At 39.3% G+C, this 18,484-nt stretch overlaps 3 protein-coding genes and 1 long non-coding RNA gene across 5 annotated transcripts; 2 read left to right on the top strand and 2 right to left on the bottom strand.

Moving 5' to 3' along the window:
• The first annotated feature begins 82 nt into the window (after nt 1–82).
• LOC113139026 (uncharacterized) lies at nt 83–2,026 on the top strand. The gene is made up of 2 exons (XR_003296511.2): nt 83–673; nt 1,583–2,026. It is a non-coding gene; the product is annotated as an uncharacterized LOC113139026 (long non-coding RNA).
• A 211-nt stretch (nt 2,027–2,237) lies between these two features.
• On the bottom strand, nt 2,238–12,071 carry rnft2 (ring finger protein, transmembrane 2). 2 transcript variants are annotated; one of them, XM_026321946.2, is made up of 11 exons: nt 11,948–12,071; nt 11,736–11,813; nt 10,285–10,793; nt 10,093–10,169; nt 9,900–10,000; nt 9,711–9,753; nt 9,411–9,434; nt 6,179–6,328; nt 4,214–4,279; nt 4,005–4,106; nt 2,238–3,608 (listed from the first exon to the last, which is right to left on the bottom strand). In XM_026321946.2, exons 2-11 carry the CDS (start codon nt 11,780–11,782, stop codon nt 3,474–3,476), a joined length of 1,254 nt encoding a protein of 417 aa, XP_026177731.1. In that variant the 5' UTR covers nt 11,783–11,813; nt 11,948–12,071; the 3' UTR covers nt 2,238–3,473. The 2 variants fall into 2 exon arrangements, with proteins under 2 accessions (XP_026177731.1, XP_026177732.1); XM_026321947.2 differs by lacking the exon at nt 9,711–9,753 and having other exon boundaries at nt 2,240–3,608; nt 9,411–9,564; nt 11,948–12,070.
• A 39-nt stretch (nt 12,072–12,110) lies between these two features.
• Nucleotides 12,111–15,242, top strand: spring1 (SREBF pathway regulator in golgi 1). The gene is made up of 5 exons (XM_026321965.2): nt 12,111–12,723; nt 13,263–13,419; nt 13,533–13,684; nt 13,951–14,064; nt 14,697–15,242. The coding sequence occupies exons 1-5, from the start codon at nt 12,628–12,630 to the stop codon at nt 14,778–14,780; spliced, it is 603 nt and encodes a 200-aa protein (XP_026177750.1). The 5' UTR covers nt 12,111–12,627; the 3' UTR covers nt 14,781–15,242.
• Nucleotides 15,243–16,156: 914 nt separating this feature from the next.
• LOC113139023 (uncharacterized) lies at nt 16,157–17,739 on the bottom strand. The gene is made up of 3 exons (XM_026321964.1): nt 17,684–17,739; nt 17,415–17,569; nt 16,157–16,909 (listed from the first exon to the last, which is right to left on the bottom strand). The coding sequence occupies exons 1-3, from the start codon at nt 17,697–17,699 to the stop codon at nt 16,436–16,438; spliced, it is 645 nt and encodes a 214-aa protein (XP_026177749.1). The 5' UTR covers nt 17,700–17,739; the 3' UTR covers nt 16,157–16,435.
• Between the last annotated feature and the right edge of the window lie 745 nt (nt 17,740–18,484).

The raw sequence follows: 18,484 nt of genomic DNA, 5'->3' as shown, positions 1-18,484 counted from the left end.
GTATTATAATAAACGCGGCAATTCTCAGAAATTATATGATTTTGTAACTACACACGTAATGGTTTTGAACATAAATGCCACTGTGTCATACTCTAGGTCAATGTGGTGGTCATGTTTGAAAATAACACAAAGTGCAGACAAAAAATAAGAAATGAGAACACAATGTCCCGATAACAAAAGAGCGCTCGGAGTGATTCAAGAGTTAACCACCGTATGTCTCTTTTGGGAAAAGATGATGTAAACCCCACACCATGTGACACTGTAATGAATAATACAGCAGAGAGGGAGAGAGAGAAAGGGGGAACGCAAACACAGTTAAGGTTTGATGAGAGAAGAGACGGAGTCAAATATCCTCGAGACTTAGAGAAGGAAGATGTGTTGGCTGCCTATTGACCAGTCTTTGCTCCTTCCCGCTGACTCTACCTGCAGTGGCCGCAGACCGTCGCCCTGCTCGGTGGCTCAGCTGCTCGCGTCGCGCCTGCGGAGGATCGGGGACCAGCTGGAGAAAAGCTGGGCGGCGGGGGAGCCGGACGGCGGGTTGAGCTGCGGGGACACGGGGGCGGCGGTGACCGGGCGAGGACGTCTGAAGAGTTTCCTGTGCACTGCCATACACTTCACTGTGCTCGTGCTGTTCGTCGCGAGGCGACACCTGTAGGGCGCGAGGCGGCAACAGGTGCGTTAAATGTCACGTCACCTGCATGAGAGTAGTGTTATTTGGGTTAGCTGGTAAATAAAATTCAATTATATGAAACATTAGGATGTTAGAATCATTTTGAACACCAGGCTGCACAGTGAAGTTATACGTATTAAATAAATTACAGGCTAATTTCTTAGCCACGCTGGTAATTTATACTGAAAACTTCTAGAACTTCTTCTGTTGTAAAATGCTTTATATATTTTGCAAAGTCTGGACGTTTCCACACAGCAACACTGTAAGCTTCATTAATTATTAAGAGGCAAAAACCAAACACTAAAATTACACTAAGGTATACAGGTGTCCTAGAAATTGAGCTATTTAATTGCCTGTTTTGGCATACAAATCAAAAGCTTTAAATGTACACTCATCAATCTATACTCAGTCCATATTTAGCCATTAATTGCCTCCTAGGTAATTACCTCACAGCTCACTTTAGGGCTCCAAAACAAATATAAAATGCACTTTTCACTTAAGTGCAAACCAAAAGTGTTCAGGTTGGACTAATTAAGCACATAAAGCGTTTTGAATGGATATAATTCTTATTTAAGGAATGATACAGAGGAATAGAAGCGTGCAGTGTTTTAAATTATCGATGCTGAGTTTAATTCTCATGTATATTAACATTTGCTAAATTTGTATTGATCTTTGACCGGTTGATGTGATTTTAGCCAAGTTTTTGCTGGAAAATGTGCATTTTCCTGACTGACTCAAAGACGTTTGAATGAGTGAAATGTTGCTACATGCTCAGCAAAAACTACATAAAAATGATTAAAGGAATAAGAAACTAATGTGTTTACGCTGATACGGGCAGATATCTTAATTTAATAATCATTTGTTTTAAGTATGCTTTATGTCAATTAAGTGCATTTATTATATCTTACATAGACGGTGCCTTTAGGACCATGCACGATGAACGATCTCACGTCATTTGCACTAAAAGCATGGGACGCAGGAGGGTTGGAGGATGCGGTCCAGGGGAAAGCGTGCAGCGAGAAAACCACCGACAAAAGATGAGAAGGTAGCGGTCTTAAACACGTGTTTCAGAATCGGAACTTTGTGCCACGAACACTTACTCAGGCCCGATGAGGATACACAAGTTTCGTAACGAGCTGAAACACTGAAGCCCTGCAGCCCTGCAGTCAGTCAGTTGCACGTCCTGCCCCTGCGTGACCCTTTGATTCTGTCATCCCAGTTACAAAACGGTGATGTAATCCTCCCATGGTAGAGTGGAGGGAAAAGCTTACTAATAGGACTCTTTTGAATTTTCACCTCCCACGGTGTGAATGCATCAGTGACAAAGGGGTGAAACCGATTAGATCTTCTGTAATGTATCCAGGCAAAAAATTGTTGCAGCAACGCTGAAACGAGCACTGAAATAACCTGTTTTGAGCTTCATAATGCACTGTACTTTTTACATAAGCTATACTGTAAGGGTTAACATGTAAATAATAAGAGGATGAATGTTTTTATAGATGTTTTCTACAGTGTTTAGATGATGTTTACACATTCTCCTGTGCTTTAGCATGATCTGTTGGGGGCAGTGTTAAGTGGCTTTTTAACATAAACAAGATACAGGACCTGTGCATAGGAAGCTATGCTGTTAATGCTATCTGTGATTTCCGGAAATAAGCTTTCTCTGATATGTGTGACATATGCACATCTAATATATGTGTAAGTGTAATGTGAGCAGAAACACTGAAGCTGTCTTTTATAAAGTGTGTGCTATTTATACTTCTTGAATATTTCCTATGGATTTTTAGTAGTTAAAAGAATAAAATCTTTCTGAATCAAATTCTCTGCATTTATGGCTGTAATTGATTAAGAAATATGGTTGATAAAGTGTGTTAAGTGCTTTAATTTAAAACTGAAACCCTTGTCACTGTAGTGCATTCTGAATTAAACTCATACTGTCTATTATGGAGCCCAGGAATAAATATTAATATTCATAAGACAATGACATGAATTTTGCAATATGGAAGGGTATCAGATATGAGCTCTCACTGTCAATCAAAATCATCTGCACTACACGTGGTACAAATGTTATGCTGTAATGCTAAATATTGTGATTATGGTGCTTTGCTTGTACCATAAATGATTATAATATGTAGTGTTTACAGTCTGCTCAATTAAAAGTCACACATCGCGTTGCATTCATTACCCAATAACCTCATCTAACCAAGAACGTCTGTTCCTACACACAGTAAAAATGTTTTAATTGATTTTGTATTTGTGTTCATTTTGTGAGAGATTGTATGGTTCAAAATGTAACTATACCATTGTCAAATAAATATTGCAAAGCCAAAAATTAATAAATATGTTAACAAGGTCAATATACAGGCATGATACAAATCAAGAGTATGAGCCACATTTTCCAGAGTGATAATGCTGTGACTGTTTATGTTAATACCACACAAAGTAAAGGTAACATTCTTTTAGCATTGTGATATTTTAGGATGGTGTTCACAGTCTACAACATTGATTAAATCTACATGTACACAAAAACTGGATTGTTACCTTTAACTGTATGACATTTCTAAAACAGACAAAAAGTGCAGCTTTATGTTTTTAATAATAGTAATACCATGTTAATAAATTTGGTTTACCTTCGACCACCAGCTTCAAGTGATGCTGAACTTGTGCACACTGGAAATAATATGACTTATACTGTATATGTTCTGGTTTGCGTTATACTCACCCTGATGCTAAGAATTACAGCACTAACATAAATAGGGAAATATGACATCCTTTTCTAACTACTAAGAGATGTTGTTACTGCTCAGTAAATCTGGAAGTGAGCTGAGGTGGTGCCATCCTTCCAGCATCGCAGGGTCTCAATGACAGTAGAGCGACACAGCGGACACGTTCTCTCCCGGTCGAACCACAAACACAGGCACTCCTCGCAGAACACATGCTGCCGGACAACATAATGTACATGTATGTTTCATTTATGTGACAGATACATAGATGTATTAAAATACCTAAAATCTTAGTGAACTATTCTTGCATTTGGGACTCAAATGAATATTAACATCATAGTCAATTAATGATCCACTCTGCAAGAGCAACTTGTGTCTTTGAATAGGAAGTACTGAATGTACTTCAGGGTGTGTCAGTACACTGTCACATCACTGTGTGGTCACAGGTGCAGGACACTTCTGACCACACCCTCCAGCGATGCTAGCTGCTGTCAGAAGTTAGACAGACTGAAAACCAGAGGTAGGAACACTGGTTTTCAGCCTAGTTTCTGTTTAAATTTGTATGATACTTTAAATTAATAACAGTTTTAGAAAGTTCAGGGACTCCATACCTGACAGAGAAGAGCGATAGGGTCTCTGAAATCAGCCTGACAAATAGCACACACATCACCCGCCTCACTGCACTGCTGGCTGCCAGCCCTCACTCCATAACTCTGGGTGAAACAAACAGTTAAAGGATGAAACTTTCGATGACAAAATGTAAAAGTGAGCATATTTGTGTGTTTACTGATATGAAAAGTAAAATTGATCTAAATCTGACCTGGGGGCTACAGAGAATGACCAAGGCTTTACGTATGGCTGAGATACGTCCACAGATGTCAAAGGACTGCAAAACAGCAAAGAAAGTACATTTTTTATTAAGAACAACAATTACAACTTCCCACAACCCTCCCTATTGCCGATATTCTATTGTGTATTAATGCTGAGAGTCTACATTTATGCAAGCAGTTCTGTGAGCCTGTTCCATGGTGATCCGGTAACATGCTCACACTGGGAATGTATCTGTTTGCAGGTAGGTTTTTCACACTACAGACATGAATATGGGTCTAGATGAAAAGTTAAAGACATCATCAAAGTGATTACAAGTCATCCTGAAGAGGACATGAAGAACACTGCATGAAAAATTGGGGGAATTCATCCAATACTTGCTGAAACTTTTTACTCAAAACCACAACCGTTGATCTCATGGTGGTGCTAGATGAAAAGTCTGGAGATGAAAGTCAGTGTGGATGCAACCTCTGGCAACCATAACTGTATGAATAAAATGTTATCCACCCAATAGCTGCTAAGAAATTTCAGTCCGGACCAAATTAGTGGTTGAATCCAAGCGTCTGACACTGCTAAAAACTTCACTTGGGAAAATATTTGTACAGCAAAGTATATCCTCCACAAATGTTTATACACTCTAACACCTTTCATTTCATTGATTTTATTTACTGGTGACACATCCTTAATCTCTTTTGCACTGATCATAAAGCTGGAACTGGAAATTATGACTTTTGCCACCCACAGCTTCCTGACCTCAAAATGTAAACTGTCAAACTTTATTTAACTATTTCCCTGTATGACACTACAGCATGACAGCACTGATCATAAACATGGCCTCAAATACTGACACGCCACTAAAATGTCCTGAACTTGGAAAACACCAGCACACACATCCAGAAAACTGCCCACCCAATTCAACCGAACAAGCTACATCTGGCTGAATCACTTACGTATAAAAGGAAGTCAGATCTGACGCCATCAACACACTTTACAGGACACATGACAATCTGGCTGTGTACATAGTTCATCTTTGCATCATTCACATTCATCCCTGCAAAGATCCCTTTAGTTTCAATATTTCAGCTTCTCATTCAATGTGGTAACTGCTGTGAAACTTACTCATGGCTCCCATTTCAGGTCTTTTTAAGCTCCTTCATGTAACTGTTCATGAACTGAACTTACCATGACCTCTGACTGTGACTTTCCCATCTCTTTCACTCTTAAAGGTCCTGAGCTAAGGTGATTTCACATCTTGACATTCATTCCCATTTTCTATTGCTTTCTATTTTACTCCCCACACTCAAAGTGTATTTCATTTCCCCCAGTCCAGCAGAAGATTAACCAGAAGAAAATTACTTTACTGACTTTACCAAGTGGAAGACACAGGGTCTTTCCCTACTAGAATCACTAAATGCAATTATCAACATTTTGTAGTTACTTCCAAATGACTAGGAAGACTGGATGTTTATGCACTTTTTTTCTTTTTTTACATGGATGTACCGAATAACAAGTTTATTTCCTAAGAAATACATGTATATATGTCTTTTAAACGAAAGCTCCTGCCGGTAAAAAACAGTTATAGTATTCCACAGTCAAGTGCAGAAGCATAAAGGCCAGGGACTGCTTTAAAAGAACTGGTTCATGCAACATGTCGTCGGAGCACACAGGAAGGTAAAATGCTTGAAGCTGCTTTCAGAAGAAACACGCCAACAAAGGGTGAAAATTCTACCACCATGGTGTGAATATCAGCTCAAAATGGGGAGAGTACCACAAATTTTCAATCAGTCTCTCCTGGAAGCCATTCATAAAGGTATTCACGTCACTATTATTTTAACCACATTAATTATTAATGAGATTATTAATAATTAATTCATTATTATTAATGTTCATTAAAATTTAAAAATCACATTTAAAACAATGCAGATATCTAAGTATGTTGCTACCATACTGTGACTACCTTGCATAGACTGTAGATGATGATGAGTGTGGCACCCAGGAAGTAACTGCTGGACGGGTCCTCTCCCATAATGTACTTGTACCACAGCTGGATGGGCACCAGGGCCCGAAAGAGCTGGCTCAGCTCCTCGATGAGCAGGTAGAACTTCCCCTGGATAAACACACAAAATTAGAAACTAAGACAGTAGAGCTCAGGTGTCTTCAGGTGGTTTAATCAAACCTGTTATCTGCATGCAGACAGTAGTGACTGTGACTGCACCCACTTAATATTTTACTTCCAAAGGTAGCGTTTTTGAAAATGCAACAATTAAACAAAATGAACCTTAATTTTGAATAAAGTCTCAAATAAAAACACTACATTAAGACAATATGTATTTTCACTGATGCACTCAACTGTCCAAAAAGCAGAAAGAGCTCAACAGCTTCAGGGTACTCTTCTATCTAGTCAAGAGCAGTGGGGTATTAAAAGCTTAAAACAGCATGCCTCCAGCCCAAACATGGCCGCTGTCCAGAGCACCACAGTTTCACAGCAGTACAGGCAATTTCCCCACACTGTAAGGGAAACTGGCAACAGCTCTTTCCACCTGCTACCAAGTGCCTACATTAAGCTCAGCCCTACGGGAGCCTGCTAGTTGCCTTTAAAGGACCCCCCTCCCCCAATAATCACAGAGAAGAAATGAGCGTCTAAGTCTCTGCTGCCATAAAGTGTGCTAAGTCAATTGGGGATGGTTGAAAACAGAGGTGACTAAAATCAAGGCAAATGTCCCTGATGGCCCCTGTGGCATCCCAGCTTGCATAATGACTTCCTGGATGTTAGCTGACAAAGATTGATGACTGTGGGTAAAGAGCCACAAGAAGCCAGGTTGGTAGGGGAGGAAGACCTCAGCTAGCAGCTAATTCATCTTCTTTATTGTCCCCTCCGCCTCGTATCCCACTGAGCCCATCACTCCCACGCAAAAACTGTCAAATCTAAAGTGTGGACACAAGCCAAGGAGTTTGAGGAAGCCCCACTGCAGGCCTTGTTTAAGCAATTTCCTGCTTATCTGGGTTCATTAATTTGTCTGAACAGAATTTGTCTGTGAATAAGGAATTCACTCCAGCACTACATACAGAAACAGACACATAAATAACAACTTTGTACTATATCTGTACAACTGATTTGCTCTGGGGTTGGGTGTGGGTCATAAGATGGTTAAAAATTGTCATGTCAACTTTCATATGCTCCACTACGCAAAAAGGACTTGTTAACCAAAAAAAACTGACCTTGTCTTGTGTGGATTTTCTGGTTCTGTTTCATTTGGTAACAAAAATTCTATTAGTGAAGTGAGTTCAAACTCAAAAAGGAACTGAAATCAGCGATATAATCAGAAACGGGAAGTGTGTTGCTTTTTGCCTAAACAGGTCTTGGGTTTTGCTTGTTTGTGTTCTCATAATTGGGATTTTTTTTTTTTTTTCTTGCTTTCTCATGCTGAGCTGGCATTAAGTACTTTACACTAAACACTGACTAGTAGAAGATTCCAGCTTGGACTCTAAGAATTTGTATTGGCCTTTATATTACCCTTTTATTTTACAGCCTAAAAATTATTCACTTAAAATCTTAATAAATGGAAACAACTCAACTTTACTAGTGTGTTCCCTTTAAAGCAGTTCCCTCAGCTGCACTGAGCCTTTTCTAGCTTGAGGCAAAAAAATAAAAACAGACCTACAGAGCAAAACCAACAGAGCAAAAAATAAACCACCAATCGATTTTAAAGATCCCAAATTTAGGTAGTACTGCATGTGCCAAAAAGCCAGAGAAACCTCTTGCAAAACAGCACAAACACTTAGTATTAGTACACAACACACAATTAATGCAACTCAAACTGTAGCATTTGAGCAGTAGATATGAACCTAAGCCTGCAAACAAAGCCGTCATGGAACTTCTGAATCTGTCCCTGCTATCACTTGTGCAGACTTGTGCTGACTCCAATGTTTATGTAGGCTCATTAGTGTATCAGCAGAACGATGTAGTAATGAAGGAGACTTTTATTCGACTTTGTGGAGATCACAACAAACAGGACTGTCAAGCCTCCATGAACCAGTAGAAGGCAGTGATGATACAATCTAAGATTCCCTAAAAATCACCATCAGAATCAGAAAAGCTTTATTGTCATACATAACATGTCCCATCAAAGCCATATCCTGTTTGTGCACTGTTTAGTTCTGTCTATGTGTATGTGTGTTTTTCTGTGTAAGAGGAGGGTACAGGTAATGGTCCAGCTCCAGGGAGGGATGACCTCACCCCTGCAACCCTCTCGAGGGCAAATGAGCTCAGTTGCTGGCTGCAGTGGTTCTGATAGGCCTGTAGGTCTGTTTATCAGTGGAAAATTTAATCCTAATACTTTGTAACCCCCCCCCCCCTTCAACACACAAACACACACCAGCAATTTGAGCTGCACCTGTATGGAAATCAAAGTGTGTGTGTGTGTGTGTGTGTGTGTGTGTGTGTGTGTGTGTGTGTGTGTGTGTGTGTGTGTGTGTGTGTGTGTGTGTGTGTCAGGGACTGTGCACGCGCAGTCTTATTCTGTTGCCTCAGGGCTGGCCAACCAAGCAGGCAGGCACCCACATTCACAAGTTCACCTAAGGAGTACCATTTAAAACCTTATGAATACAAAGCAGTTTCACACTGTGACCCTTTAGCACTTTCTTCACTCAGTGGAGTATACCATCATAGTTTAGCATTTTTTTAAATTCTGAGCCAAATTTCACAACTTTTACATTTTACATTGAACTTCCTGTAACTTAATTGTTTATCTTATGTTGTGGAAAATCATCACTATGGCAATTTAGAAAAGTTTTAAAGAAACACCACAGATTTTTTCTCCTTAAATTCAGAATGTTGCTCATAGTGTGCTACTCAGATTGTATAATAACTTAGAGTAACGCAGATGGCATTGGCAGACATTGCCATTTTTATCAAGTAAGACCCAAATGAAACAAGGAAAAATGTAGAGGAGCTGCGTTCATCAATTATTTTTGATTTTATGCATGATGTGCTATGTAAAATTATTATATGATTACAATAATAATATTGAGTAAAGAAAAACTGTCTATTATTGTACCATTATAATTGTACACAGAGATTATTGTGAGAGTTATGAACTCATTTGTACCCCATTAAACAGATGCTGAAATTATTTAATAAAAGTCACAATTTTGGATGAGAGTCAGAGGAGTGAATGTGGATTTCTTACCCTGGATTTGAAGGCCAGGAAAATCTTGGGTAAAAACAGGACAAAGCATTTCAGGCCGATGGTAAAGTACTTAAGGACAAAGTCTGTGATTCCCACTGCCCAGATCAGATCAAAGAAGTCAAAGCTGTTGAGGTTGGGCTTGGCAAATATGAGGCTAGAAGCAAAAAAACAAAATCAAGATGACTAAATATAGGGAGGTCTGGTGATTTCACCCAAGATGATAAAATTAGAATCAACAAAAAGGAAAATATTTAACATAATGTAAGAAACTCTCTGGAAACAAAATAATGACACACTCACAAAATACTCACAGGACAAGACCAGACAAGAAGAGGAACACTCCCTAAAGGAAACAGAAGTAAAAATAAAATGCCTAAACACAACACAAAATGAATGGAACAACTTAAATAAAATAAATCCAAAGCATAAGATGGGGGCAAAGAAACACACAACTACTAGAAATGAATATATGTTGGTACTGTACAATACCTGTTGTGAAGCTCCTCATGACTAAATGTGTAGTAGATATACACTATATTCCCTGCAAGAAACATGATGATCCACAGAGCAACAAATACAGATCGCTCCTCCTGGTAACAAAAAGATAAGAATGAAGAATATCAGATGTTATCGTTTTACAAACCTGTTTCAGTGCAGCAATTAATAAACTATAGTTGTTTACCCGCAGTGACACTTGGTGCTTAAATGTGGAGTTGGCATAGGCGAACGTGCTGGCCATCCCCACACAAACAGCAATACCTGCAGATGACAGGATTAGCATCATCACTTTGCCAGACCTTATGCTTCTAATGATACTTTATTGTAAGTGATGCACTATTAGATATTGTTAGCAGCACTATTTTGTATGGTGTACCTAGCTTATGCTGAAAGCAGACTTTAGCCAGCAGAATGAGAATGAAGGGGAAGCCCCTCTGCAGCCATGTGACTACTGCCTTCAGCTCAGACAGGGCTGGGGCCGGTGTGGATGGATCTTCCTGGGCCTCCTCTCTGGAGCTGTGCCTCTCTGAGCCTGCTGCTGTCGTGGCTTGCTGGAGCAGAGAGGAAGTCCTGTGCTGCAAGGGCTGGTGGTGGAAGTGATGGTGATGGTGGTGCTGGGGCGGCCGAGGGAGAAAAGGTCCACCCTCTGTGCGGTGTGGACCCCCTTCTTCTCTGGAGGATGCAGTCATCTGAATAAAAACTTCAGGGGGAGAACCCAAGACTAAGCCAGCTGCCTGGAACTGGGCAGAGGAGACAGAACCAGAGGGGACACCCACTAGGCCTGAGAAGATCTGCTGCGGTGAAGTGGGTGAGTCGGGCTTCAGGCAGTCGAACACACCACCTTCATCCAAGCTGCTCTCTGAGCCCAGAGTTTGGCTTCGGCTCCTGAGAGAGAGAAAAAAAGTGTGCATACAAAAAAAAAAACAAAACAAAAAACAAAATAGAGCCTTTATTTTGCATATTTTTAAAAACATACCATTTTATTATCTAACAATATAAGAAAGGCTAGTTTCTAAAAACCATCAAAACCTCTGCTATAGCCTGTTTGCAAACATTGAGTTACTCAGAATTAAAAATCAATACAGGCCATATGGCAGTATGCAGACGGGAAAAGTCAAGGCCGATCAAGTTCTACCACACCAAACAAAAACAAACATGTCTTTAGCAAACTGGTTTTGTCTCTACAACAGCCCTCTAAGTTACTTTCTGATGTTTCCCATAGTATTCATGCTGCAAACCTTAGAAGTCAAAACCTCTTGAACTTTATACATCAGTGGGCTGCATCTTATAGGTATTTTTGTGATCTGACAAATATCTGTCTACTATCTCCTTAAGAGAGTCATCCATTATTTCAATATATTATATTTATATCATATTATGTTTCTTATCCATCACTAAACACAATCAGGGAGGCATCTGATCAGTTGAAAATTAGTTCTGCAGCATGACAACAAACACAAACAGACCGCTAGCATCAGAACAAGGAGTCCTGCAACAGCTGGTCTGATGGCACAGAGCTCTGATCTCAACATATGCCAAGACAGGATAAGCTTTATTAATACCTGAAGGGAAATTCAGGACTTGTGCTAAGATTGTGGAAGGATTTTGTACTGGTTTAGATGGAGACACTACATTTAATTGTTTGTCCTGGCAAATATTTGGGAAAAGTGAGGGGAAGGTGTGGGGTCAGAATATTTACACAACCCAATACAGATAACATGGTTTGGATTTACGCACATTCACATGGTCACAGCTACGTTTGAAAACAATGCACAAACAACAGCCTTGCAAAGGCAGCTTCTCTGTTTCTGGGAGCTAATTTCCCACCTTTCAGAGGGCATGCCATCCGTGTTGCTGCTGTGTCTCCTCTGCATGGCACACCTCTCATCAGCACATGGTCCAGCCCTGGAAACAACAATTAGCATCAACAGCCTGACAGAAAGAGACTCCACCTGGACACAGCTTGGTTACTCGACTATTCTGCACTGTGTGTTTCATGCGTCGGGAAAAAAGCTAAATAATAACAGAAACGACTTTACCTGAATCAGTTCAGTGCACTGCGGTTCAGCTTTTGGCATAGTTGGTGCAAGATTAGCTTGGACGCTGCTGCCGCTGCTAAAGATGCTCCGACCTGTCCAGCGAGAAAAACTTCCTGTATGACGTAACCGAAGCGCCGAACCACCAATCAGCGTCCTTCTTCCTAATGAACCACATCCGCGTTGGAAATTTGTTTTGCTGCTGGAGGATGTGATATAGATCCGATTTCGCTGCATAAACATCACAGTTGACGCTTGTCACACGTAATTGGATAGTTCGCAGTAATTTTCGTCAAAGGAGATAAAACTGTGTCATAGTATATTAGCATTTTTTTAACAATCGGTGTTTTAACGATCTAAGATAGAAAGCTAATGTTGACGACAGCTAGCTAGCAGGCTAACAAAGCAGGCTTTTATGGTGAAACGGCGTTAGTTAGCTTGTGTGCATATGTTTGCAGCTCTTATTTGCTCAGTGTTACTCTTAATAACCTAACCCTGCAACATGGGTTAGCTAATGCGACTGGATGGCCTGTCAAAATAAAACGTCTTTATTCCTTTAGTTATTCGCTAAGTTACATTTGCGGTCGCTAACGTCACTAGTCTTGATCACACATCATCACATATACCTGACAGATTCGTTAGTCAGGGGATTAATATAGGGCTGTCACCGTCAAAGCCATGCCATGATGGTGCTGCGACGCTTACTGAGAAAGCGCTGGGTGCTGGGAGTAGTCTTCGCACTGTCTCTGATCTACTTCCTCACCAGCACGCTCAAACAGGTACACAAGCCCCCACTGAACTAACGCAGTGATAGTGTCTTCTGCTTGTATAAGTAGGTTTTACATTGCAAAAGAATGCATGCTCATATTTGTGCATGAATAATAAAATTAGTCCCAATTCTGCAGTTTTTCAAGCTCCTTGATGTAGACTCTGTGGGGAGTCATATCGTACTGTCTGAAAGCTGTTCTTTCTGGCTATGTGTTTGGGGTTGTCATCAGACTATTGCTGGGTAGTTTATCTACTGAACAACTCTTTTTACTGACAAAGTAATTGGATGGTAATGGCCCTTTTTGGTACATACACGAAATCACTTCACAAATCAAGTTGTTTCTTCACATTAATGCAAATATCCTCCATATCTAACATTGTCCTAAGGCATTTCTGCTCATTAACTTTCACTATTGCCAGTTTTAAAAATTATTTCAGATCTTGTTTTTCTCCATTGCCGTATCAGTTACTTGTCATGATTTGTTGTGCTGTTTTATGATGTTAGTTAAGATGTACTTGGATGGAAATTCATTCTCCATGAATTTCGCAGGAAGAGCGGACCATGCGGGACCGTACACTCTTGGAGGTTAGAGATTCAGACCATCGCATCCCCTGGAAAGTTCGTTTCAACCTGGGGAACAGCAGCCGACAGATCACACAGTGCAGAAACTCTATCCAGGGCAAGACACTGCTTACAGATGAACTTGGTGAGTAATGCAGCTGATACTGAATACCATACAAAGATGATAACACAGAAGCTCTGAGACGGACTTGTGGCCTTTAATTAATGTATATGCTTGAATGTGTTAATGTTTTACAGGTTATGTCTGTGAGAGAAAGGACTTACTGGTCAACGGCTGCTGTAACATCAATGCTCCCAGCACCAGACAGTACATTTGTAAAAGCTGCCTGGCCAATGGCTGCTGCAGCATCTACGAGTATTGTGTGTCATGCTGCCTGCAGCCTGATAAGGTTATCTGTCACATCAAGGATGTTTAGGGACTAGGGTTATTGCTGTCATGAGAAATAACGCAACTGTCAACATGCTGCATCTCACAAGAACGTTACTTGAATACATGATGTTCAAATTCAAGAATTTAGCTATTCTAAATCCCAATGTCAAACCTTGGTATTGCTGTCTATACATAGAAGCACTAATGAGGGGAATAAAGGAGAAATTGAACACAAAAATCTGCACTTCAGTGCTTTATACATGGTCTCCTTCTTATCTCCTTTAGCAACCTCTCCTTGAGCGCTTCCTGAACCGTGCAGCTGAAGGATTCCAAAACCTCTTCACTGCTGTGGAGGATCATTTTGAGCTGTGCCTGGCCAAGTGTAGGACCTCTTCACAAGTACGTCAAGAGACAAACAAAAATCACTATGATCCACTATTGTCAGACCAGCTTACCTAAATATCTTAAAGATGTAACCATTTGATACATTAATAGTGAAAACAGTTCCCACGCAGATGACACTCATCCATCTTGTAACAGACACTGAGTCAATATTTTTCTGCTCTAACTACTATATAGAAGATATGAAAATCTTTAGTTAATGCATCAGTATGACTCATTGCATTTGCCTCATTAATTTCCTGAATGTAAAAAAAACTGGCCACAGCAAATTCTCTTTATGACTAATAATGTTTTAGCTTTATTTCATGCATAAATTCTTCAGAAATTAAAAGCAACATTAACATTCAATCTGTACTTAAAAAAGTATTTATTACTATAAAAACTATGGTATATATATAGAAACTATATTATTAAATTATATTACTTTTATATTAATTTTTTATTGTATTTTAAAAAAGTAACCACCTATGAATGTTTAAAATAAACTTGTTTTTGTTTAGAAAAGAATCACACTTATTTTTGTAAATGTATTGAATTAGTTCATTTAGCCAAGAAATTTGTCTTTGTGCTACAAAGACAGAAAATGATCAAATTTATTAACTGATTTTTTTCTTTTTCATCTTATGCAGAGTGTTCAACATGAGAACACCTACCGAAATCCTCAAGCGAAGTACTGCTATGGAGAGAGTCCTCCAGACCTCCTTCCTATATGAGCATGTGACTTTTCTCTTGGGTTTAGGGAGTTTAGGTCCAATGGTGGGACAGTAAAGCATCCTGCTTGGACACCGAAGGGTGGCCCAGCTGGAGACTCTACAAATGAACCTCTGTATTGGACAATTTTGCATTATAGTGGCAAAGAGATGAAGACGTCCAAGATTAACCTCAAAAATGGACAAATGCTGTATGTGATTTGATTATTTTACACTTCATAAGTGCATAGACTGCTTCATACATTCATCCGTGATGATCATCAGGTCTACGTAACAGGCAGCTCATCCCTCAGGATTTGCTTCAAACCAGTTCATGTCATCAAACAGGCTTCATTTTAAAAGAAGGTAACAGCTGTTTTAGCTTTTGTTGAATATTTTAAAACAGCCAAGAATGTGTCATTACTTCTGTATACTGCATGCATGTGAAATGGCTATTTAATTAAAGCAACTGTGAAATGAAATGGATTATGTGTAAGATTTTTTAAATGATGACATTCAGAATTTCTTTGATAGTGGCTTTGACATTTTCATGAACTGACGTCCTACAGACGTAGGACAGTTTTACTTTGGAGCATGTGTTTAAAACAAGAATGATAAGCAAAAAAAAAAAAAGCAAAGCTACTAAAGGCCCAAAGAAATGCTTGTATTTTAAATTTTGTTATAGAAATGTATGAGTTTAATGGAACAGAAAAATGATCAAGGAAGCCAAGTGAACTTTGTTAATTATAAAGACTCATTTGAAGCTCATGGAGCACAGCAAATGCTGGAACTTCTTATAGAATATTAATTGATTGCTTAATTTGTGGAGGACAAGGCCTGTATTAATCTTTGTTACAGTTTTTTTTTTTTTTTTGTTGCATTGCTTTGATGGGAGTCTGACAGATTTATCTGTCTTACTGTTCACTGTCCATCTGTCCACAATTTCACTGTGGAATACAGTGATTGGTGTCCAAACCAGTGGCTCTCTCAAGGTGATTCTTATCTGCATCTCTTTCTACCTCAGGCAATGCATCCTGCTCACAGGGGATAGATGGCCAGAGCAAAACAATTAATCATAGTGAAGGCTGAGAAAACAAACTGCCATAATTAGGAAATGCAATTGAGCCCCTTTTCATTTACCATGTTGGCAAGTTGATTAATTACCATCACACAGGAACAATGTCATTTGTTGCAAACGATCAAGTTTAATTGTATAAAGCCATTTGTGATATAGCATTTAAAGAGTAGTACAATATGGAGCTACAGCTAGCAGCCAGTTAATTCAGCTTAGCACACAGGAAACAGTGAGACTGAGTCTGTCCTGCTTGGAGCTCTAAAGCTATAGCATGTTATAGCTTGTTTTAACAAGTAACTCATCAAAACATTTCAGTTTGGTGCTTTACACTTTGGCTTTAGAGTTCCACACACTTTAATGTACAACACTTAAACACTAATGTGTTAATTAGGGCCTTACTGGTGCTGCTATGATGATGTGGTTGGTCTCAGACATAGGCTAGGCTAGTTGTTTCCCCCATGTCCAGTCTTTTTGCTAAGTTAAGCTAATTAGCTACAGTCATGCCTGACACATTCATACATCATTCTTAATGAGAGTGATCTCAAGCTTCTGAACTAACTCGTCATTAAAGGGATGTAGCTCTAAATCACCACGTTGTTAAAAATTACAGGAGGTGTCCACTTCCCTCCAAGTATTTCTCAAGAGTTGCCTTGGTAAGTGTACGTTTTCTGGTATTTCTCCCTTTGACCTTTTTAATGTGGACCACAAAGTTACGCTCCAGCCAGCTCAGATACTTCTTGGCTGTCTTCAGCAGAGTGTGACTCCACTGTTTCCTCTCAAATGCATGCTTGGGCATCTCGGGTGGGGATGGCTTTTGGGAGCATTCCCATCCAAAAGTATCCTTTAAACACTTTGCGAGCATGGCAACCCTGAAGATCGTCTCTCTGAGCTTCTCATGAAGTGAAACATCTCCGGGATTCAGATTATTCCTTTGGTCCTCCAGCACTTTCTCCAGGCCATGAGCCATGAAGAGGAGGCTGCACTGAACTTTTGACCCATGCAAAGAAGAGTTCTGCTGTACCTGGAGCTCAGGAAAGCCAGGGGACCAAGTTCCAAGGTGCTGCCCATTGGCTTCATCCTGGAAAAAAGGACCAACAATGAATTTAAAAGATTTAAATTTAAATTCATGTTTGTGTGCCACAGTCACACAAACATGACTGACAAATGACATGGTTAAAAAAGCCAACATTAAGACTTACAGGTGCATATCACCATGGCAAATGTCAGAAAGAATAAAGCATTTGTGACTAAATAAAGACTCACTCTCTCACATTTTCCACAAAAGTCTCATCCCACACACTGAACTAATATACACTCATGTCATTTAATATTCATACAGTACAGTCATATGAAAAACCATGGAAGCAAGACAGTGGTAAGAATGTTTTAGTCTTATAATTACATAAGAAAACTGCCTTTCCGCCACCCACAAATTATACAGAACCGAGAAACTAAATCTCTAACAACTACAACATCAAGACTCTGTGTTCTCACTGGTTTGCTACCGACAATAAAAATGTGTGGCAAGAGCCCCAGCGTAATATTTTAGAGATACTGGAGAGACACAGTATTATGTTACTTACAAATCTTGTCATGCTCTCTTGAACTAGGCCTCCGATGAGGGCTGTCAGTTCTTTTGGCTTGCAGGAAAACGCAGTAGAATATTTCTTTGGTGCATGTCCCGTATCTGAGATTGTCAACAGAATCACCATCCAGGCACACACCATTCTCAGAAAACCTGCGAAATCACAATTTTTTTAAATCCATCACGCAACACAAAGTTTGAAAGAACTGTAACTTTCTGAGTGACCTTAATTAAGTCAATCAAATTCAATTGCATGGCATACTGTACCTGCTCTGTATTTCATTCTGGGTCTGCTCAGGTTTTGCAAATATGACGGGATAGCTTCCTATACGTAACTAATGTAATCTCACTAAGACAAGATCATCTTTATACTTGTACACCTCTCAAAGGAAGCGTGTGACCGACGCACTGAAGATAAAAATCCCCAATCTCTAACTTAGCCATATCCTTTGATGAAAAAAATGGAGAGGCAAACCTAGACTGGGTTCCATACAGGTCATGACTTTGCGCAATATTCTGTCACTTCCACTAGAGGAAATGCTGCAAGTTGTCGATGAAGATGATCTGAATTTAACAGAACTGTCTGCAAAATGTATTTTTAAGTTCAAGTCACTTCAATTTTACTTTTTAAAATGAATGCTAACAATTTGTTCTGCACAGTTCTGCACACACTTTCTGGTAATGACCCACAGACAGATTTGGAATAATCGTTTTACACTGACACTTGAAATAAAAGTCAAAATGAGTAAAGTGTTGACATTTGTTTGTCTTTTTCCTTGCATTATATAAAAATTTATGTTTTTCTATGTACAAGCTATTGTTTTATATTTTATCATGGATAAATATAGGTAAGTAAATCATGATATTTAATAATATTAATATTCACAATAACTTGCATGTTCTAAAATTATGAATGAAAACTTCAGTAAAACTGAAGTTGGTCAGACTGTGAAAAAATGTGTTTTTGAATTAAACATTGATAACCCTTGGTTTTATCTTGTAGAGGCCTGGTGTCATCTACTCAGTGAATTTGCATTTTGGTTAAGCTTTTTTTTTTTTTTTTTTTTA

This window comes from Mastacembelus armatus, chromosome 9 (assembly GCF_900324485.2).
Source record: "Mastacembelus armatus chromosome 9, fMasArm1.2, whole genome shotgun sequence".
In the NCBI taxonomy this organism is placed as follows: Eukaryota; Metazoa; Chordata; class Actinopteri; order Synbranchiformes; family Mastacembelidae; genus Mastacembelus; species Mastacembelus armatus.
This window is presented reverse-complemented; position numbering and strand designations above follow the sequence as displayed.

Excerpts from the sequence above, each read along its gene's own strand:
- spring1 (XM_026321965.2), top strand. The coding sequence starts at position 12,628 with ATGATGGTGCTGCGACGCTTACTGAGAAAGCGCTGGGTGCTGGGAGTA. Across the intron at positions 13,420-13,532 it reads ACTGCTTACAGATGAACTTG|GTTATGTCTGTGAGAGAAAG; the intron begins GTGAGTAATGCA and ends AATGTTTTACAG. Across the intron at positions 14,065-14,696 it reads AGTGTAGGACCTCTTCACAA|AGTGTTCAACATGAGAACAC; the intron begins GTACGTCAAGAG and ends CATCTTATGCAG.
- rnft2 (XM_026321947.2), bottom strand. The coding sequence starts at position 11,782 with ATGCAGAGGAGACACAGCAGCAACACGGATGGCATGCCCTCTGAAAG. Across the intron at positions 10,001-10,092 it reads AGCACCAAGTGTCACTGCGG|GAGGAGCGATCTGTATTTGT; the intron begins GTAAACAACTAT and ends TTTTGTTACCAG. Across the intron at positions 9,565-9,899 it reads CATGAGGAGCTTCACAACAG|CCTCATATTTGCCAAGCCCA; the intron begins GTATTGTACAGT and ends TTTTGCTTCTAG.
- LOC113139023 (XM_026321964.1), bottom strand. Across the intron at positions 16,910-17,414 it reads AAGAGAGCATGACAAGATTT|GATGAAGCCAATGGGCAGCA; the intron begins GTAAGTAACATA and ends CCTTTTTTCCAG.